Source organism: Ceratotherium simum, chromosome 13 (genome assembly GCF_057802395.1).
Source record: "Ceratotherium simum simum isolate JZ-2026a chromosome 13, ASM5780239v1, whole genome shotgun sequence".
In the NCBI taxonomy this organism is placed as follows: Eukaryota; Metazoa; Chordata; class Mammalia; order Perissodactyla; family Rhinocerotidae; genus Ceratotherium; species Ceratotherium simum.
In genome coordinates this window covers 29,217,085-29,240,582 of record NC_141912.1, presented here as the reverse complement: position 1 = coordinate 29,240,582, position 23,498 = coordinate 29,217,085, and the positions used below count along the sequence as shown (strand labels likewise).

General features: G+C 36.5%; 1 protein-coding gene and 1 pseudogene across 1 annotated transcript; one reads left to right on the top strand and one right to left on the bottom strand.

The window, feature by feature from the left end:
* The first annotated feature begins 9,584 nt into the window (after positions 1-9,584).
* Positions 9,585-10,715, top strand: LOC101405037 (olfactory receptor 2B8-like; annotated as a pseudogene).
* Positions 10,716-17,631: 6,916 nt separating this feature from the next.
* On the bottom strand, positions 17,632-18,582 carry LOC101405303 (olfactory receptor 10C1-like). Its single transcript, XM_004441790.2, has one exon. The coding sequence runs from the start codon at positions 18,580-18,582 to the stop codon at positions 17,632-17,634; it is 951 nt and encodes a 316-aa protein (XP_004441847.2).
* Positions 18,583-23,498: the final 4,916 nt, after the last annotated feature.

Sequence of the window (23,498 nt, the reverse complement as noted above, 5' to 3'; positions counted from 1 at the left end):
TAAGTTGTTATGCTCTTCAGAGAAGGAGAAAATAACTCATTAAAATAATGGCCAGAACTGAAAAATGCTTTGAGTATTGATTATCTATTTTCACACTTTAATCCACAGTCCTCCACAACCCTCTTTTCTTAAGACATCAGTTATGTCACATACCTTTAATCATTAACATCTGAGGGGAAAAAGTAGATAGTTATTGTTTCTGATGAGTGACCCCCGATTTTCTCTGCACCCTCTTGTTATAACCTCTCAAAATTCAGAGGATGTAAATCTGCCCAATCTTCACCTCTAAGACCAAGCACTGAGAAGCTTTTGTTGTAGTCAACATTCTCTCTGATCTCAAGAAAATTATCTCATGAGAGAACGCCATGTCCCTCCTGGCAATGCCCTCTACTCCACACACACGCACACACACACACACACAGAGAAGCACACAAGACTGTTCTGTTCCCATGATGGTATATTTGAGCCCTCCTCCTTCCTGAAAAACAATGGAATATGAATATGTTATATTGCAGTTATTTTTCTTAAGAATCCTTATCCTGCCACCCTCTCCCAGGAGACACATTTTCTTCTCACTGGAGGGTGTCAGGAAGCAATTTGGTTCTATCTCTCAGGAATTGTCGTGGATGGGGCTGTCTCCATTTGTTGGTAAATGCTAACATTTAGGGCTAAGGAAGGAAATGTAAAAGACAGATAAATCAACAGTTAAGTATAATGAATAACCTATATTATAGGTAACTGCGATCACAGACTGTGTGATGGTTTAGATTTTAATTTTTTGTTTGAATTAAACAAAATAGGGATGAAAAATAATTATGAAAACTACATAAGTAACTTTCATGTCATGTTATATTGAGGCAGTTAATATTTATTCTGATTATTGTAAAGTACTCAATTTAATAAATCACAATAATCTTCCAGTTACACATGACTTTGACAGAGTACCTACTTCTTCCTATCAAAAGTAGTCACAATAAAATGGAGAGTCAAAAGTATATATTAGGAGAGTGAAAAAACTAAAAGGAACTGAATTCTTATTATTTAAACAATATAAAAAATGGATGACACAGAATAAATATTATTGACATGACATAAAGGCAAAAGAGAAAGAATAGGGAAGAAGAAAGTGTCATTAAGGTAGAAAATTCCCCTTATTGTAGCTCTCTTAAATGAAATATACACAGTATCTTCTTTGGAATTCCATATAAAGAATTTATTGTCCCAGCCTTATATATTCTATTTGATACTTTTTGCTTTTAGTACTGCTGAATTAGAACCTGATTGCTTGAATATGATTAAAATGTAGTTCTTACAGTTATCATTTCAGAATCAGATATAGAGCCAAGGGGATTTTTATTAGTTTCATGAATATTGGACAAGACAGTTATCATCTCCAACCTTCTCCACCTGCTTAGTAATAGAATACTGAGTTTATTTACTCTGGCAAATGCACTCAGTTGAAGAACATATTAACAAGACTCTCTTGCAGCTAGGTCTATTCTACAACTAACTTTATCTGATAAACGTAAACAAGTGGGTTGCGTTATCTGGAAGGTTTCTTTAAAGGAAAGGAGGATGCTCTTTTGACCATCATCCAGCCAGCCAGCTTCCCTGGAACCCAATATGATGACTGGCAGAAGCCCTAGGCTACAGCATGCACAATAAGGGCAGGTGCCAAAGCTAAAGGATGTTGGAGCAGAAGGATAGAAGGAGCCTGCATTCCAGAGAAATTGGGATTATTTGTTTGAGAGACACAAACCTTTTATTTCTTCATATTTTCCTTTTAATAGTAAATTAATTTGTTATCTTTCTTTTTTTTTTTTTTTAAGATTTTATTTATTCATTTTTTTCCCCCCAAAGCCCCAGTAGACAGTTGTATGTCATAGGTTCACATCCTTCTAGTTGCTGTATGTGGGACTCGGCCTCGCGTTGGACGGAGAAGTGGTGCCTTGGGGCGTGCCCGGGATCCGAACCCGGGCCGCCAGCATCAGAGCGCACGCACTTAACCGCTAAGCCACGGAGCCGGCCCTAATTTGTTATCTTTCTTTTAAGAAGTTCTGCTATTAGTTCATGAATCCCTTTGGTGAGTAAGACATCTTTCAAATATTGAGTCCTCTCGTCCCTGTCATTGGCATATCTACTTACACACTCACGTCTTGTATTAGACACAATCCTTGTGAGCCTTCACAGATTCCTCCACTATTTATTTACTTATTTTTCTCTTTTGGTCAATGCCCACCATGTGCCAAATCAGTCCTTCACTTTTGGACATTGATGAAAGGTCACATGGTAGGGCATAGGTGTGTAGCTTCCTGGCAAAGATGTTGTGTGTCAAAACCCAGATATGTGTAGGAATTAGCTCCCCATAGGGTAAACCTCAACCCATAGGAAGCTGAAGAAAAAGGCTGATATATTCCTTATCTTTTCTTTCCTGTGTGAACTCTTTTGAGGGATAGTTTCTATTCTAAAATCTTCCACGAAAATCTCATAAACCAAATAACCATGCTGCTTCAGCCTAGTAGGACCTCTATAACAAAATACCACAGACTGGGTGGCTTAAACAAAAGAAATTTATTTTTCATAGCTCTGGAGACTAGAAGTCCAAGATCAAGGTACTGACAGAGTTGGTTTCTCCTGAGGCCTCTTTTCCTGGCTTAGAGATGGTTGCCTTCTCTCTGTGTCCTCACATGGCGTTTTCTTTGTGTGCTCACACACCTGGTGTCTCTTCTTCCTATAAGGACACCGCCATATTGGATTAGGGCTCCACTTTATGACCTGATTTAACCTTAATTACCTCTTTAAAGATTTTATCTCCTGATACAGTCACACCGGGTAAGGTTAGAGCTTCAACATACAAATTTTGGGAGGACACAATTCAGCCCATACCACTCTGCCCTCTGCAATCTCAAAATCCATGTCCTGCTCACATGCAAAATACATTCACCATCACAACATCTCCAAAAGTCTTAACCCTTTCCAGTATCTACTCTAAGTCCAAAGTCTCATACAAATATCATCTAAATCAGGTATGGGTGAGACTTAAGCTATGGTTTGTCCTGAGGCAAAATTCTCCTCCAGTTGCGAAACTGTGAAACCACACAAGTTATATACTTCCAAAATGCAATGGTAGAACAGGCATAGGAGAGACATCCTATTCCAAAAGGGAGAAAGTAGAAGGAAGAAAGGGATAACAGATCCCTAGCAAGTCCAAACCCTAGCAAGACAAATTATGTTAGATTTTAAGGCTTCAGAATAATCCTCTTTAGCTTGATTCTCTGCATTCCAGGCCCAATGGTATGTCAGTCCAGCCTTCTAAGCCCATTGTGTCTGCACTGTTGCCCCCTCATCCACGGGCAGTGGTCCTGCCCCCTCAGCCCTGGGTTTTATCCTTGCCCCTAAGGCCCTGGCAGTGTTAACCTGACCTGATGAAACTAAGGAGGTGGGCCCATCTTTTGAAACTGAGGAGGAGACATCCTTTGCCTCTCGACCTTAGGCCTATGCACCCTGGGCCTGTGGTAGGAGTGGCAGCCCTGCTGATCTCTGAATTGTCTTTGGGGTCATTCTTCACTTTTCATGACAGATAACACGTATACACAACCAAATCACTTTTATCCCATCTTGTAGAATCCCAGAAGTCCGACAGCCTTACTTCATTTTGTTCCATCTCTGTCCCCTTTAATCCAACCTGTCAGTGTTTCTGCTGATATAATCCTATCTCTATGCCTAGTTTCTTCTGAGATGACTGAGAATTTTCTAAATCTTGAAGTTCTGATTCCCTTATCTCCAATTTCTCTCCCTCCTCTTGCATTTTACTATAAGCAGCAAGAAGAAACCAAGTTTCACCTTCAACACTTTTCTTAGAAATCTTCTCTGATAAATATCCAAGTTCGTCACTCACAGTTTCTACCTTTCAAAATATTAGGACACTATTCAACCAACTTATTTGCCATTTTATAGCAAGAATCACCTTTTCTCTAGTTTCCAATAGCATGTTCTCCATTTTCACCTGAGATCTCATCACAATCATCTTTAACACCTATGTTCCTACCAACAATCTCTTCAAGGCAATCTAGGCTTTTCCTGATATGCGCCACAAAGCTCTTCCAGCCTCTACTCTTTACCCAATTCCACTACTTCCACCTTTTTAGGTATTCGTTGCAGTAGTACCGCACTTCTCCATATCAAAATCTGCATTAGCTTTCGAGGGCTTCCATAATAATATTCCACAGACTGGGTGGCTTAAACAATAAGAATTGATTTTCTCACAGTTCTAGAAGCTAGAAGTGCAAGATCAAGGTCCCACCAGGATTGATTTCTCCTGAAACCTCTCGTAGCTTTGATTCTAGCTGTGTTCTCACATGGCCTTTGCAGGACATGAATCTGGGGGTTCCAGATGGAAGAGAATTATAAACTGAATTATGTCATCTCGAAATCCCTATGTTGAAATCCTAACTCCCAATGAAAATATATCAGGAGACAGGACCTTTGAAAAGCTAATTAAGGTTCTTTGAAAGGGTAATCAAGCTTAGATAAGGTCATAAGAGAGGAGCTCAAATCCAATATAACTGACATCCATATAAGAAAAAGAAGAGACACCAGGTGTGCGCACACAGAGAAAAGGCCATGTGAGGACATAGAAGGCAGTCATCTGCATGACAAGGAGAGAGGCCTCAGGAGAAACCAACTCTGTCAGCACCTTGATCTTGGTCTTTTGGTTTCCAGAACTCTGAGAAAATAAATTCCTATTTTCTAAGTCACCCAGTCAGTGGTAGTTTGTTAGGGCAGCCCTTGAAATCTAATACACATGCCCATTGAGCACTTCTTATGTCTTCCCATCACTTGCTCCTATGTGGCACAGAACATAGGAAAACATTGCTTCACGTTGCTTTGCATTTTTCCTTGTCTCAGTCCCCTTTTATCCTTTACTTTCAGCATCTGGTCTTGCTCTGCCCAAATAAAGACTCAGTATTGAAGTCCTTGTTTCTGTTTCTGCTTTCTAGAGGACACAGGCTAAGGCATACATTTCCTCACATCTTTCTTCTTTAGATAGTGAACCTCCATTTCAAATATTCTACTCTTTCTAGTTTTTGTTTTTCTTCGATCCATCATAGGAAGCATTTTCAGTTGTTGATTGTGTCAACAAATGAGGCTTCATGTAGAGTGGGTGGAATGACCAGAAATTAAACTCCCTGGATCATAATCCTAAATCTCAGAAGTTGCTTTGCCTTAGGCAAATAAATGATCATCTCAGATATTAAATGATGTCTTCATCTATAAATTAGTGATACTAAGATATGCTGCCTTACATATATCCCAGATTTTAGAGAGCAAATATGATTAATAAATCTACATTAATTTAATCTAATTTAAAATATTTTGTTGCAATTATTGTTGTTGAACATTTATGAATAAGTAAAAGAAAATATATTTAAATGAAAGGCAGTATTGAAGTGAATTTCCAGAGGTACTTACTAAGAGTTGAAATACTATATATTAGAATGAGATTCTAATTCTCAAGTAGTCAAGCTTAATGCTAGAAATAGCAATTTGTAGATTGGTTGCCATTATGTCCTTTTAATTTAACACTGATAAATTATTCTTAGCACATAAAGGAATCTTAACTCCAGCCAATAATTTTACAAAGGCATTTTCAAAGTGAAATGAAATTAGATTATAAGTGAAATTAGGTTATAGATAATGAATGTCTCAGAATAATCTATAACAACATATAAATTAGTAATTGAGTTATTAATCTTGATTCAAAAGAAGGGTCAATATTTTCAATATTCAGAGTAAGTATTTCTCAAGTAGCATTTCGGGGGAGAGAGAAACATTGACTAGTCTCAATAGTCGCCAATTATTTTAATGCTATCCAAATCAAACTTAGAAATTAATTGCTTTTTATTAAGGGTTTGTCTTCTCTGGAAAATGTAATAGTTAAAAATGTTTAATAGAAAATAGGGCTAATCAACATAATGTGATTAGAATTGGGTTGAATATTTCATAAGAAGTATATCTCTTGGAAAGAAAAAGAGTACAACTTCAGAGTGAGATTCCAGCTACAAATTATTTTGGGTCCTCAAATATTTGCAATAGGGAGACTTTAATGTGTGAATTGCTAACACAAGTGATGGGGTAATGTTTCTTATCATGTACCTCATCAGAAACATTTTGGAACAGGCAACCTCAATACAAATGAACATTTTCATTTTCAAATTACATGAATGTATTATTCTATACTCATATTTACATCCTCTATAAAATACATATTGCTCCCCAGTGAACCATTTCACACAAAACAGGATGTACACCACATACTTTAGAGAGAACTGTAAAAAAACAATTGCCTATTCTTTAAGAAGTGGTAGCAATGCTATGTGTAGATCATAATTCCTTTGTGACATGAAGGCTTTATTTGTAACCATTTCTTATAAGAGTTCATGATTGGCAATATTCTGTCCTTTTATACTAGATATGAGAATTCACTTCTTCCCCGTCATTTCCTCCTTCTTAAAGTCTATAGACCTGTTCTTAGATCTTCAGTAATTGTGTATTAACTTCATATATATACATACAAATATATGCACGTCTGTACACATATGTACAAAACAGAGGTTCACTAATGAAAAAAATCTCTGAGGAATACTATCAAAATAGTATTGACACTTTTAATAGCATATTTGATAGAAAGTAGATAAATGACCTTAATGACTTTGCAGACTTCATTATGAGTAGAACTGAAGGATGTTCTCACTGCCTGGAATTTTAATTGCCTTCCCTTCTGCTATTCCCTAACTGATAACAGAGATATCTATTATGGTAACATAAAGGTATCTGACATGGATCCCTTTATAGCAAAATGCATGTGTACACGCACATGTGTGTGTTTCGAAGGTGTTGCACAATTGATTGTCTTCTAGTAGAAACAGATACACAAGCCTCTGTGGCTCTTCTCTCTCCAGAGACCTGTCTCCCTTTCTAGTATAGTGATGGGAAGTTTCATGGGAAGGAGAACTGCAGAGATGTATGCTGAGTAAACAAGTTAAACACATCCATCTGAAGTGTGAGCCAAGAGATTACAGAAGAGAGTGAATTTACAAGTTACCCACATGTGGTTTCTTCACTGCCTGTCCTGGAACTGTGATTGTGTTTGGATTTTCCAGCAAATCCACCAACAGCCTCTATAGCTGGATTGTCATTCTTGCTACAAGGTAGGCCTTTCTTTCTCAGGTTATGGAAAAAATAAAGGTAAATTTATTTTAAAAGTTGAGGAAATCCATGGGGACGGCCCAGTGGCATAGTGGTTAAGTTCGTGTGCTCCGCTTTGGCAGCCCAGGGTTCATGGGTTTGGATCCTGGGCCCAAGCCATGCTGTGGTGGCATCCCACATGCAAGATGGAGGAGGATTGGCACAGATGTTAGCTCAGGGACAATCTTCTTTACCAAAAAAAAAAAAAAAAATTGAGGAAATTCAGAGCTGGTTCCCTTTAGCAGAAAACAGAGGCTTTTTTTCATGTTTAACCCAACATTTACTATATTCTTTGTCATGGAAAATTGACTACCTCTTTTTCTTTGCAGTCATAAATCCCCTTATCTTCATCTTGATTAACAGGAATGTGAATGAAGGAGAGAGCAGTGGTAGTATGGAGTCTCCTTGGAAAATTTCAGTTATTTTTGGAACGTAAATCCACAATGAAAAAATTGTGACAATGTAGAGTTAAATCAAGCAAAGTAAGGCCACTCATCCCTTGTCTTTCTTCCAATAGAATGAAATCCTGGATCAGCACAGTTCTTTCTATCTTTACTGTATAGTACAGAAAATTTACCCAGCTAAGCCAGTGTCAATTCTGGTGCATCAGAGAATTCAATGTTTTTATTTTACCACCAAAATACTTGGACAGATAGATAAATGCTATACAATGTGACCTCCAGTATCAGTCTCCCTCTGTCTCTCTTTTTTTTTTTTTGTGAGGAAAATCAGCCCTGAGCTAACATCCGTGCTAATCCTCCTCTTTTTTTTTTTTTTTTGCTGAGGAAGACCGGCTCTGAGCTAACATCCATCGCCAATCCCCCTCCTTTTTCTCCCCAAAGCCCCAGTAGATAGTTGTATGTCATAGTTGCACATCCTTCTAGTTGCTGTATGTGGGGGCGCGGCCTCAGCATGGTGGGGGAAGCAGTGTGTCGGTGCGCCCCCGGGATCCAAACCTGGGCCACCAGTAGCAGAGCGTGCACACTTAACCGCTAAGCCGTGGGGCCAGCCCTCAGTCTCCTTCTTTTGTTATAATTCTGGAAGAAGGATTATCCTTTACTCAAAACACAGAATAGTTTCATCTTGGCACAATCTCAAAATGCAATGGTTACTACCACGGGTGTGAAAGAAAATAAATCACTTACTCTCGTTAAACCAGACTGTATAATAACTGCCTGAGACCAGACCTAAGGGCCTAGAGTTCTTAGAAGTAAATTTTGTTTTCTAGTTAGGATATTTTCTAGTTAGGATTTTATTTTCTAGTTAGAAATGTTCATTAGTAGTTTTTTTCTGCTTGTTTGTTTGTTTTTAAGGAAGTTGTTCAGATTTGAATCCCACAGATAATCAACCTCCTGCAGTCACTTTGGTGACCCCAGAATTGAGCACTGAGAAGTTCAAATTTTCATAACTACATTTCTTGATCTCTGCAAGTTAATAGTTTAAACCACACTGAAAAATTCTGCACAATTACTTTATGCAAGATCAGTGAACTGTATTAGTTGGCTGAATCCATGTGTTTTTGTAATAAAATCATATTAAAGCATGTGGACTCTAGGTGCCACCTGGGAAAAGAGCTTGCTTATTGGGGACTGTGAATTAGATTTTTCTAGAGAGCAATATTTATAAAGATAATAGACAAATAACTCAAATAGGAATATCACACAGAAGTTTTAGTTAACTCTATCAGTTTAGTAATTTACTTCATAGAAAAATAATGAATATTAATGATAGTCATACATAATTATTCCCGTTTGAAAATTCTGACTGTTCTTATTTTTTCCCTGTGTCTCCATTTCTATATACCTTCTCTCTCATACTCTTGCTCACTGATGTATTTTTCAATTTATCTATTTTCTACCATATATCTACATATGTAGCACTCATCTTATTTTGAATTTCTTTGCTTTTTCACAGTGTGCACATTGATGGCCTAGGTATTTTATTTTGAAATAGTTTGGTATATATCTCAACTCTATTTTGGTATTGATTCTAATGTCTATTCTGTGTTTATAAATTTCTTTTAATACATTTGGTGTTTTCGTGACTTTGTGCATTTGTGTCTCTTCTACATAACAAGCCAACCTACTAGGTTTTAATTTTTCACTATTTTATCTTTGTATGTTGTTTCTCTATATATAATTCTCATGTCCAAATGCTCAAGTTTTACTCAGTTTCTTATTTTTCCATTGGTTATGGTATCTGGTTTTCTTCCCACAGGAATAAAAGAGGAATGACCAAGAAAGGCGACTTACAATTAAGAAGCAACGAAAGGGGCATATTTTAGCAATCTAGCAGGTTTTATCCTACTAGGCTTTTCTGACCAGCCTCAGCTGGAGATGGTTCTCCTTCTTGTCATCTCTATCATATACATTTTGACACTGATGGGGAACACAACGACCATACTGGTCTCACACTTGGACCCCAAACTCCACATATCCAGGTATTTCTTCCTTTCTAATCTCTCCTTCCTGGACCTCTGTTTTACTAGTATTGTCGCACAAATGCTTTATTTTATTTTATTTTTATTTTTTTGTGAGGAAGATCAGCCCTGAGCTAACATCCATGCCAATCCTCCTCTTTTTTTTTCCCTTTTTCTCCCCACAGCCCCAGTAGATAGTTATATGTCATAGTTGTACATCCTTCTAGTTGATGTATGTGGGACGCCGCCTCAGCATGGCCAGAGGAGCAGTGCGTCGTGCGCTCCTGGGATCCGAACCCAGGCTGCCAATAGCAGACCGTGCGCACTTAACTGCTAAGCCATGGGGCCGGCACCCACAAATGCTTTAGAATCTCAAGGGCCTTGAGAAGACCATTAGCTACACTGGTTGTGTGATCTAGCTGTACATTACTTTGCGGCTGGGCTCCACAGAGTGTGTCCTCTTGACTGTTATGGTCTATGACAGCTTCAATGCTATCTATGGACCCGTCCACTATGGTGTTATCATGAACCCAAAGCTTCTCTAGCAGCTGGCAGCTGTGGCCTGGATCAGTGGTTTTGTGAGGTCCACAATTCAGACTGTCCTCATTTTCTGGTTGCCTCTGCAGCCATCACAGGATGGACGATTTTATTTGCAAGGAGCCTGCTCTGCTTGAAATTGCCTTTGGGGACACAACCTTCCTGAAAAATGAGCTCTCCATAGCTACTGTCCTCTATGTGGCTACACCTCTGGGGCTTATTCTGGTCTCCAATGGTTACATTATTAGGAGTGTGCAGAGGCTAAAACCTGCTGAAGGCAGGAGGAAAGCATTTGGGACCTGTGGGTCCCACCTAATTGTTGTAGTTTTGTTCTTCAGGGCTAATTTCTGTCTACATTCAACCCAAGAGCAAATACACACGGAATCACAGAAAATTCCTCACCATCTTCTATACTGTAGTGACACCTTCACTTAATCCTTTGATCTATACCTTGAGAAATAAAGAGGTTAAGTGGGCTGTAAATCGGTTGCTGGTAAGAAACTCAATTTAGGGAGAAATGTAAAATATACTCATGCAATCCCTTAGAGTTTGAAGACTTTGCATCATCTAATTATGGTTTCTCTTTTCATTTATAAGGAGCACAGCTAAATCTCCTAAGTAAAAGGAGGTGTAAATTTCAATGACATTTGGGCTGGCCCGTGGCTTAGCAGTTAAGTGCGCATGCTCCGCTACTGGCAGCCTGGGTTCGGATCCCAGGCGTGCACAGACGCACCGCTTCTCCCGCCATGCTGAGGCCGTGTCCCACATACAGCAACTAGAAGCATGTACAACTATGACATACAACTATCTACTGGGGCTTTGGGGGAAAAAAAAAACAAAAAAGGAGGAGGATTGGCAATAGATGTTAGCTCAGAGCCAGTCTTCCTCAGCAAAAAGAGGAGGATTACCATGGATGTTAGCTCAGGGCTGATCTTCCTCACAAAAAAAAAAAAAAAATTTCAATGACATTCTAAAGTTACCTGCTCTAAATCCTTTTTATCCTCCTTTCTGGAAATGTTATGTCTCCTTTTTAGGCTATTTTGGGGCCGAAGATTCATTGTAAAGATTCTATGAATACATAAATAAATATTTAAAGGTACACATGCATGTGTATATATCATTCCTCTGTTTATTCATCAAAGTCTCACAAAATGAGTTGGGCAACTTCCTATTTCTTGCTAAACTCTGGAAGAGATTCATTAAGCTTGAAAATAGTGAGTCTGAATTTTCCAGAACTCTCATAAAACAGATCTTCCTTGTGCTGTTGAGGATAGATGTTTGGACATTTATGATTCTGAGCTTATTTTTTAGAGAATTATTGGTGTATTTAGGCTTTTTCCTTCTCGCAAGGATTTTGATAGACTATATTTTTCTCTAGAAAATTATCCATTGCATTTAAATTTTTAAGTTATTGGCTGAATATTATCCATGAAATAAAATTTGTGGCATTTAAAATGTCTGTTATAATCTGTGTCAATTTTTATCTTGGTATTTACTCATGTAAATATTGTACTTACAGAGGTTTCCTATTTTATTAGTCTTACGAAAGAATCAGCTTATTTTTTATCGACCAACTCTTTAATTTGTTATATGAGTCTTCTACTTCATTCTTCTTTTGTCTTTATTATTTCTTTTCTTCTATTTCCTTTGGGTTTAGTTTGTTGTTTTTTCCTTAACTTAACTCAAATGCTTACTCTATGCTTTCCAACCATTCTTATTTTCCAAGAAATGCATTTAAAGCTATAAATTCCCCTTTTCATACTGTTGCATGCCACACATTTTTGTATGTGCTTTTGTTGAAGTTTAGTTATAAATGCTTTGTAAATTTAATTTTTAGTTATTCTGTATCTGGGAATTATTTAGGAGTGTGGCTTTTAGAATTCAAATATATGGGATGTTCAGCTATCATTTTGTTAGTGATACCTAATTTTTGGTATCATCTTGTATTGACTTCTTATTTTACTATTAGTAAACATAATCTGTGAGAAAAATTCTTTAAAATTGTTGGTTTGTCATTATCTCCTAGAAGTTCTGTTAGATTTGGCTCTATGTAGCTTAAGATTTGTTTCTTTCATGTGACAGCATAGACTGGAAATCTCTCAAAATAAATTCATGGAGAAAGTAAATTTTTAAAAGCACTAAGTAAAATTAACCTATCATAGATCAGAGATGTGTCTCATAATTTCTAAGATAGCCACTAAAAGACTAATAAAATAGTGTATTGCAAACAAGCTAACAGGTGAAGAAAGTGTAATAATAAAACAACACTTGAATAATTATAAAGACATAAATTTAGCAGAATAAAAGTTAAACAATAAATTGGACAAATCAAAAATACGTAGAAGAATGGTAGATAGAAACTCCAGTAATTATATAAATAATGTATTTATATATAAATTTTATTGCATAAACGTAAATTGTCTAAATTATCCATATAAACACATATATTTTGAGTATATTAAAAAAGTAAGATAAAAATAATATATAAGTTTGCAGAGTAATTGTTAAGAAAAGGTATATCATGTGAACACTAGACAAAAGAAATTGAGGGGCCGGCCTCATGGTGGAGAGGTTAAGTGTGCACGCTCTGCGGCTGGTGGCCTGGGTTCGGATCCCGGGTGTGCACTGACGCATCGCTTGTCAGGCCATGCTGTGGTGGTGTCCCATGTAAAGTGGAGGAAGATAGGTACAGATGTTAGCCCAGGACCAGTCTTCCTCAGCAAAAAGAGGAGGATTAGCACAGATGTTAGCCCGGGGCCAGTCTTCCTCAGCAAAAAGAGGAGGATTGGCATGGATGTTAGCTCTGGGCTGATCTTCCTCTCAAAAAAAAAAAAAAAGAAAGAAATTGAAATAGTCATACTAATACCAGACAAAGTAGACTTTAAGGGAAGAACTGTTACTAGGAATAAGGAGGGACTTTTCATAATGTTAAAATATTTAATCAACAAGGTAGCTATAATAATCCTGAATTTATATGCATCCTATAAGATAGCTTCAAATATGAAGCAAAATCTGACACATAAAAAAGAAAATAGACAAATCCACAGCTAAAATTGGATGAATAACTGACAGAAAAGATGTATAAACATAAATGAATAAAGATAAAGAAAGTATTTATAACACAACAGAAACTACCTAATAAATATAGAGAGAATACTGAAGCTAAAATACATATACAAAACTTTTTCAAGCACACCCAGAAGATTTACCAAACATTGACTATATACAGAGTAAGAAAGCAAGTCTGAATACACTTCAAAAGTTTAAAAGCATAAGTGCATTTTATCTGACAAAAATGAAACCAATATCAAAATCAATAACATACTATGGACAATGTATTAGCATTCTTAATTTGTAAAAATTTCAGACATATAAAACGGAGATAGAATAAGGTAAGATAAACCCATATACACAACAAGTAAACATTAACAATTGTCAATATCATGCCAATCTTGTTTCATCTATTTCCTCCCACAATTTTTTTGCAGTAATTAAAAAAAAAAAATCCCAGACATCATATCATAGCAAATATAAAGTCGAATGAAAATTAACAATATTTTCTTATAATCTATCAGTCTATGTTAAGATTTTCCTGTCTAGAAAATGGCTTTTCATCTTTGGTTTATTCAAATTAGAAATCCGAAAAATTTCCACACCTTGCATTTTGTTGGTATGTTTAAGTGTCTTTTTATCTATAACAGAGGGTAACAAACGTTCTGTAAAGGGTCAGATAGTTGATATTTTCGGCCTTGTGATGCATACGATCTCTGCAGGAATCACTAAACTCTGCAGTTATAGCAGGAAACCAGCCCCTAGACAATATGTGAATGAGTGTTCTGGTTGTGTTCCAATAAAACTTTATTTACACAAACAGGAAGCAGGTCAGATATGGCCTACCACTTACTTTGCAAACTAACTCCTGGTTTGCAGGTCTGTAAGGAGAGAGATTGATCTATAGAAGATACTAATATGTTATAATTTTATAGATTTGTGTAGAAAATAACTCTAAGAGCTATAAACTTAATACGTTCCTTTTGCAAACTCTCTCTCTGCCTATATTTCCCCATTTTTAAGCCCTGGATAACCTGTCCTTTATCCTCTGCTAGTTCATCCACTATTGATTCAAATAAACGATATATTCTGAGAATCTATTCGAGAATTTTGCTTTAAGATAAAATACACCTGTGACTGGATTTTTATATAAACAGAAGATATGGATTACCTAAAAAGAGATTTACACATGTTTACAACCACAAAAAAGAAATGATAATTATGTGACATGATAGAGGAGCTAATTATTGCTACAATGGCAATCATATTATAATACATGAATGCATCAAATCTACATATTGTGCGCCTTAACTTTACACAATGTTATATGTCAAATATATTTCAACAAAAAAACAGATAGTAGTCACTTTAGGTATTGCATAGGATTCGTTTAGGATTATTCTTAAATATAAATCAAAAGTTGCTGTTTACATCACATATGTTGATTAAACCAAAGGAAAGGATTTCAAAAAGAAAAAAAAAATCTTACAACTTAGAAAGAAGCCTAAACATCAGGGCTAGAAGTTTCTAGCAGAGACATTCTCTGGAGCCAATTGGTCCTTTTCATTCTTATTTATCTCAGGGACAAAGAATGTAGGGAATCAGAATTAATGGAATAAGCCTTCTTAGAAATCATGGAGAAGTGCCTCACATCATGGGATCTGAAACCAGATTGCTTGGACTGAATACTGGTCCATGTTTTACTTGTGGGGACAAGCTGCTCCAGCCTTCTGTTCCTTGTTTTCCACATATGTAGAATGAGGACAATAATAGTATAGTGATTTTGAAGGTCAAATTAGACAATACATTTAATGAACTTGAGATGTCCTTTTTCTGTATTCACAATTCAGTAAATGGTAGTTATCATTATTGTTGTTGGTGGTATAGCTATAGCTAGTGCTGATGAAAATGCACTCCAAAGTCTCTTTGGAACCAAAGAGTGCAGTCTCAAGATCAAAGTTAGTATGGGACTGCTAACTATTATCAATAGTCAGGAATATTTCGTAGAGAAAAATTTGAAGATACATTAATTAATGAGAAGGCACACATTTAACACATTCAATATCAAGATGTTCTAAAAGATGCATTTTTGGTGATTTTTACATATTCAACTGCTTTCAAAACAGTATATATATATTTTTGTGTGTGTGAGGAAGATCAGCCCTGAGCTAACATCTGAAGCCAATCCTCCTCCTTTTTGCTGAGAAAGACGGGTCCTGGGCTAACATCCGTGCCCATCTTCCTCTATTTTATATGGGATACCACCACAACATGGCTTGAAAAGCGGTGCGTCAGTGCACGCTTGGAATCCAAACCTGTGAACCCCCAGCCACCGAAGCAGAGCCTGTGCACTTAACCGCTGTGCCACCAGGCCGGCCCCAAAACAGTATATGTTTTGATAACATAATCTATCATGAGAACTCACTTCTGCAAGATAGTGCTCAGCACAAAGAAAAGGGTTAAAATAAAATAAATCAAATATTTACATTGATTATTGTTGAACTGAAGGAATATAAAGGAATTGAATTTTAATTTTTACATTTTCATGTGTTTTATAAATTTGCTGTGAAAGCACGTGTTACATTTATTGTAAGAAAATGTGTACCATTAAATATTTTAATTCATATTACACATGAACTACATGAACCTTAGGAACAGGGATAAGAAGAAATTACCAGGAATATGAATGCCTAGAGGAACTACTAATAATATTTCATTTTTATCATTTCAAACTTATGAAACTAAACAAAAATTGTCACACTACACAAATTGTTTTTAAATTGCTTTAATACCTAATAAATCACTTTTCTAGATTAAAACATCCTTATAAATTATCACTTTTAATGCCTGTATGTAATTCCCACACATTCGTGTAATATAATTGTTAACCAGTAAGCTTATTTTTGCATGTTCAGATTATTTCCATTGTTAACTACTATACACTCATGGAAATAAAAACCTCAATGTATTATGCTTAAAACAATTAATTGGACAGTTCTTGGTAAAATGTGGATATCTGGCAAAACACACCTTGGTCAATAGTGAACATCATTGCTATCTCCAGAGAGGAGAATTATCACATTCCTTTTTTTTCTTTTCAGCTTTATTGAGGTAAAATTGACAAATAAAATTGTATATTTAATGTGTATAATGTGATGACAATATACATAACCATTGTGAAATGATTATCACAATTAAGTTAATTAATACATTCATCACCTTACATTGTTATCATTTGTGTATGTGGTGAGAACACTAAAGATCTACCCTGCCAGCAAATTTCAAGCATACAATACGGTGTAATTAACTATAGTCACATGCTGCACATTAGATCTCCAGAATTTATTCATCTTATAACTGAAAGTTTGCATGCTTTGACCAACAAGAGAAGGTTAAATATCTTTATTTGGGGGATAACCTCAAGTTAAGTCACAGTAGCAGTCACAGTTCTCCAGTCTTTGTCATATTACAACTATTATATTAGTAGTTATTAATCCCTCATAGATCAAGTGCTAACACATTACCTCCCTGAGAACTAGATGTTTAAATCCAAGGCAATGCCTCTGTAGGTGCTACTGGATTGTGTTGTAACCATGTTTATGTCTCTTAATAGCAAGTATTTGGAGGAAATCAAAATGTATTGAGTCAGATTCATCTGTACATATGTCAATATTGTAAATTATATAAACATCTTTAAAATTTTTTATATTGATTATTTTTAGCTAGGTTTTCTTCTCTTATCCTTGAATTTAAATATGATTTCCACTTATTCTAAAAAAATTTTTCACCATGAGACTTGATAAAAATTTCCCATATTTTTCTTTTAATATTGTGAAACAAATACTTCTGAAAAAATGAGTTTGCTTTTTTCACGTTTACATATTTTTATAGTGCACATACGATAAGACTGAAATATTTTAAAACTTTTTTTATGAAAAGAGATAATACACTTCATAGAGTTAGTAGAGAATTAAGAGTTATGTGGGACAAACATACGCAGGAACGCACCCCACAGAAGTCAGATGAGCCTCTCAGCGTTAGAAAATTCCTAAGAATATAGAGTCAGAATTAGCCAGGATTCTGAGATATAATCTGGCAATTTATACTCTAAGCATAGACTAAAATATTTTCGAAAACCTATCTAGAGTTGGATTCACCTATACAAATCTTGGGTAGCCAACTTCCTTCTAGAACTTGGCAATCAGAATTTTAGCTTCAAGTACAGAGATGTCCCCAAAGTTATAATCACTGCTATTAAAGAAACTCCTTACAAAATAGATTGAATAGTGCAGTTTTTTCTTACCTTCTTTACTCTTGGGTTGTGTGTGCATCTTTTTCAAAGAGCAGATTTGCATAGTCCTCTAGTATCTACCCAGTCAAAAGTTTTTTCTCTCCAGGATTCGTTGGAGAGCTGCCTTGACTTCCTTGTTCCGTAAACTATAGATGATGGGGTTGAGCATGGATGTCACCACTGTATAGAAGAGGGCTAGAAGTTTATCTATTTCCGGTGAATGGCTAGTCTTGGGCCTCAAGTAGGTGACAGATGCTGAGCCATAGAAGAGTGTTACTACAAGTAGGTGGGAAGAACAGGTGGAAAGGGCTTTCCGGCGGCCTTCAGGTGAGGGCATGATCAACACGGCTGCCAGAATTCTGCCATAGGAAGCAATGATGAGTAAAAACGGACTGGAAATGCAGAGGATGGCTGCAACAAAGACTGCAGCCTCATTACGGGATGTATCCCCATAGGCGAGTGCCAGGATAGGGGGGAGGTCACAGAAGAAGTCGTCTATTTGACAAGGGCCACAAAAATCCAAAGAGAAAATATAGTTGGTCTGGCCCAAGCCTACCATGCATCCCACTCTCCAAGAAACCATTGCCAACTGGGCACACACTCCACGACTCATTCGTGATGCATAGTGAAGTGGGGAACATATGGCCATATAGCGGTCAAAAGCCATGGCTGCCAAAAGGCAGCACTCACTGATACCAAATAATGTAAAGAAAAACATCTGTGTAGCACAACCCTCCCAAGAGATTCCTCGGGCCTCACTCACAAGGCTCTGCAGCATTTTGGGTATGACAGAGCAAGTGTAGCCAATCTCCAAGAGAGACAAGTTGGCCAGGAAGAAGTACATGGGGTTGTGGAGAACCAGGTTGGTCCAGATGGCAAGAGTTATGAGAGCGTTGCCTGTGAGTGATGCTAAGAACATGAGTAGGATGAGGGTAAATAAAAGGAAACACTGTTCAGTGACTTCAAAGAATTTGATAAATGCAAAGTGTTTAACAGACATGCTGTTGTCCAGCCACAAGGAGCAACTGAGGTTCATGACCTGAAGAAGAGAAAATCAAAGTCATCAAGGATTCTTTCAGATACAAATACAAATCTTTATATTACTTTAACAAGCTCTAGTAAGTTGGAGGGATAACTTTCTTACCTGCAATTCTAAAATTCAAAAAGTTCAGAAATTACACTTATCCTCATACCTTTTCAAACCAATTCCTATTCTATGGCCAGTATCCCAGTTGATTTGTCCAAAATATACCTAGTCACCAAGTATGAAATGGAAAATAATTAATTTCAGCTGAATTCTCTCTTCATCCCTTCCTTTAATCAGTTGTCAAATACTACTAAATAAAGATCCTCTCATATGTATCTATCCATTTCTTTCCATTTCCGTTGCCAGTGACTTGATTTCTTCACTCATTCATTCAACGAGAATTTTTTTTTTTAAAGATTGTATTTATTTAGGGCCGGCCCCGTGGCTTAGCAGTTGGGTGTGCGCGCTCCGCTGCTGGCGGCCAGGGTTCGGATCCTGGGCGTGCACCGACGCACGCTTCTCCGGCCATGCTGAGGCCGCGTCCCACGTACAGCAACGAGAAGGATGTGCAGCTATGACATACAATTATCTACTGGGGCTTTGGGGGAAATAAATAAATAAATAATTTTAAAAAATAGATTGTATTTATTTAAATAAATAATTAAAAAAAAAGATTGTATTTATTTAAATAAATAATTTAAAAAAAAAAAGATTGTATTTATTTATTTACTTTCCCCCCAAAGCCCCAGTAGATAATTGTATGTCATAGCTGCACATCCTTCTCGTTGCTGTACGTGGGACGCGGCCTCAGCATGGCCGGAGAAGCGGTGCGTCGGTGGGGCGGCGCACCCAACCACTAAGCCACGGGGCCAGCCCTCAACAAGAATTTATTGAGCACAGAGTATTTTGTAGTTACTGTGGTAGGTCCTGGGATTCAACAATGAAAGAAAATATTATTCCCAAATGGTACTTATTTAGTGAAGGAAAGCTGAAATTAAATAACCATTCAATAAATAGCTAATTGTTGCAATGCTGAGAATTAAAACTGAGGTATGTCCTGGTGACGCACCAATTTAGATTGGGTTTTCAAAGGGTGCTTTTGAAAATGAGAAGTGTGAGCTGAGATGTGAATGACAAGAAATAGCAGCCATGTGAAGATTGTATCATAGCCATTCACACCATATCTATATTGTACTGCTGAGATAATTTCATCATGGCAATAAATTCCTTTACCATTAATGTTTCTCATCTGCTGTATTTTCTCCATCAGAGTGCTATTTGCTAAGTGAAAATTACCATTGCTTCAAATTAAAATTCAAGTGTCTTAATATAATTCATGAAAATCTATGGATCATGTCACTGCCTATTGATAGAAACTTTTATTTCACCCCTTACCCAAATAGACCTCATGTTCTAGTCATATCAAACTACTTGCATCTTTTAGCACATGACTTGCTTGCATATATTGCCTTTTCTTTCTGCTCATTTTCCCAAGGGGTTTTGACTTTTGCCTCCTTGATTGTCCACCTACTGAACCGCCTGTCCATGTTCAAGTTTCAGCAGAGCTTTGTCTCCTCTCTGCAAACTTCTTCCCGACTCCCACTTGCCTCACTCCCATACTACTCAGTTACATGCCCCCTCCACTGTGTGTTCCCATTAATCTATAACTGCTATGAGAGCCCGTACACAGCTCCAAGGACAATTAATTACTAATTTCTTCCTGAGCGTAGCCTCAACATGCACAGCTGCAGAAATTTATTTATTTACTTTTGCTTACCATTGTATCCACCACCCTCACCAATGAATAGGTTCTCATGTATTGAAAAAAAGTTTGAATGCCAGACTTTACTCTGGTTGCTGACATATTATGCCCATCAGTGCACGTTTTCTTTTCTTTTTCTTTTTTTCTTTTTTGTTTATTGCAGTAACATTGGTTTATAACATTGTATAAATTTCAGGTGTACATCATTATACTTCTATTTCCTGAAGTTAATTTTGATGAATCTGATCTCACTCAAATATCTCAAGTGTGAGTTATTTATTTTTCTTTCAATCTAATAATAACCAATTCCTGACAAAATATTATTTATTCTTTTTGTAGATGTTCTGCAGTTTAGATTGTTCTTTTGAAATGTTACCCACCAAACTTCTAAATGATGTTGACCATGAAAAGGGCAGAAGAATAAGGAGGTTTCACGTCCATTGGTCTGGACTCTATCTGTTCAGTAGCGTAACCTGAGATCACGTTTATACCACATTTGTTTATAACACATCATTGTTTACTCCACCATAACATTTGATGCCAATATATATAAAATACAAGTACCCTTTTTGAGGTTCCAAATTAGCATGAGTAGACAAACATACTAGGTGCATTCACAAAAACATGTGTACAAAAATGTACATTCTTTTATACGTACATAGATCTGTACATCCACAGACAGAAACACACACATTCAAATCCATACTGAGTAGCATAGTAATTAAGAGTATTTGGGAGACATCCTACTTGGGTTCAAATCCTAGTGAGTCATCTACCGGCTGGGTCAAATTTAATGTTTACTTAAACCATTTGTTCCTCAATTTTCTCGTTTATAAAAGGAGGTGATAGTCGTACTTCATCATGGGGATGCTATGAGCATTAAGTTTATTCCCATACAAGTGATTAGGTACTCAATATGTATTAGCTATAGCAGTGCCTTAGACATGTGTGCTGTCACAATTGATTTACTTTCATATATACTCCCTTTGTGGAATTTTACATCATAATCCCTAATCATTCCTCTTGTTCATTATCTCCTTCTCCATTTCCTATTTTTCTATTCATCTGCCGTGATGGAGAGAGGAAAAGCAAAAAATACACACATATATATATATATACTTACAAACATAGATATAGACAGACATAGAAATGCCACCTGAATGTTATGTCTTGGGATATATTAATTGTGTATTTTGGATCATTTTAATGTACTAATTTGGGTATCCACTGAGCACTGCAAAAGTTCCCAGAAGTTAAGGATAGAAATAAGTGCACTGGTCAAAACTCTGTTAAATATAAAGTAGCAATTCTGCACGATTACAGGGACCCTCAAAGTATATAACTGTTGGAAAATTTGCTCACATATCAAGTAGTCCATTAGAATGCATTTAGAATTATATTAAAACTTTTATAAACATTTTCCTTGCATTGTAAGTAATATTAATGTCTATATTTCCCATGTAGCAATACAATTCAGTTAAGACTGAGGGAAAGAAAACAGGGACAATGATTTACTTATTTTTTGTAACTCAGAAGATTTTTTAAAAATATCCTGTCTCCTAATTAATGGTCTATACAGTTGCATAGAAATCTCTGGATGTGGAGAAGTCGTCATCCCATTTGTCAGTTAAATATGCAAATATGTATCTTACCCATTATATCTTGCTGTATTTGGAAAGAACCACAGTTTCCTCAGTGACACTGATAGAGGTACCAAGGGGGAAATCCCAAGCAGAAAAGGAAAATGTCTATCTCTTTCTTAAGGTGTGAGACCTCAATGCCTTCCTTTCATGAATACACTTGTGCCCTTTACACTATAGATAGCAAATGCAGATGCCTGTGTTGGGAATGAGAGTCAGGGAATGTTAGGAATGGGAGAAACCTCCTGGTGGATGGTGCACAGTGAGAGCTGACTGCACAGGGGCTAATGCATGCTGTTAATCATATGATATTTTTAAACTCAAAGGATGAATTAAAAAAGTCATCCTGTGACAAGCACATTTTAAAACCTCATAAAGTTCAGAAACAATTAAAAAATAGGATATCAGAAGTAGAGAAGGTCTGTGAGTGCTTCTAAATATTTAGATTGGCAAAGAATGGTACTGTATTTAGATATAAATACTAAATCATATAAAAATAAATGTATAGTCCCATTTGTTTATTTTTCTACATCAAACTAAAAAGCTTCTGCACAGTAAAGGAAACCATCAACAAAATGAAAAGACTACCTAACAATTGGGAGAAGATATTTGCAAACCATATATCTGATAAAGGGTTAATCTCCAAAATATGTAAAGAACTCATACATGTCAACAACTAAAAAACTAACAACCCAAATAAACAATGGGCAAAAGACCTGAACAGACATTTCTCCAAACAAGATATACAGATGACCAACAGACACACGAAAAGATGTTCAACATTATTAACCATCAGGGAAATGCAAATCAAAACTACAATGAGATATCACCTCATGCCCATCAGAATGGCTATAATTAACAACACAGGAAACAACAAGTGTTGGACAGGATGTGGGGAGAAAGGAACTCTCATACACTGCCGGTGGAAGTTCAAACTGGTACAGCTACTACGGAAAACAGTATGGAGATTCCTTAAAAAATTAAGGATACAATTACCATATTATCCAACTATTCTACTGCTGGGTATTTATCCAAAGAACATGAAAACATTAATGTGTAAAGATACATGCACCCCTGTGTTCATTGCAGCATTATTCACAATAGCCAAGACTTGGAAGCAACCTAAGTGCCCATCAAGGGACGAATAGATAAAGAAGATGTGGTATATATACACAATGGAATACTACTTAGCTATAAGAAATGATGAAATCCAGCCATTTGTGACAACATGGACAGACATTGAGGGTATTATGCTAAGCGAAATAAGTCAGAGGGAGAAGGTCAAATACTATATGATCTCACTCATAAGTAGAAGATAAGAACAACAACAAACAAACACATAGAGACAGAGATTGGATTGGTGGTTACCAGGGGGGACGGGGGGAGGGAGGAGGGCGAAAGGGATGATTAGGCACATGTGTGTGGTGATGCATTGTAATTAGTATTTAGGTGGTGAACATGATGTAATCCATACAGAAATCAAAATATAATGATGCACACCTGAAATTTATACAATGTTATAA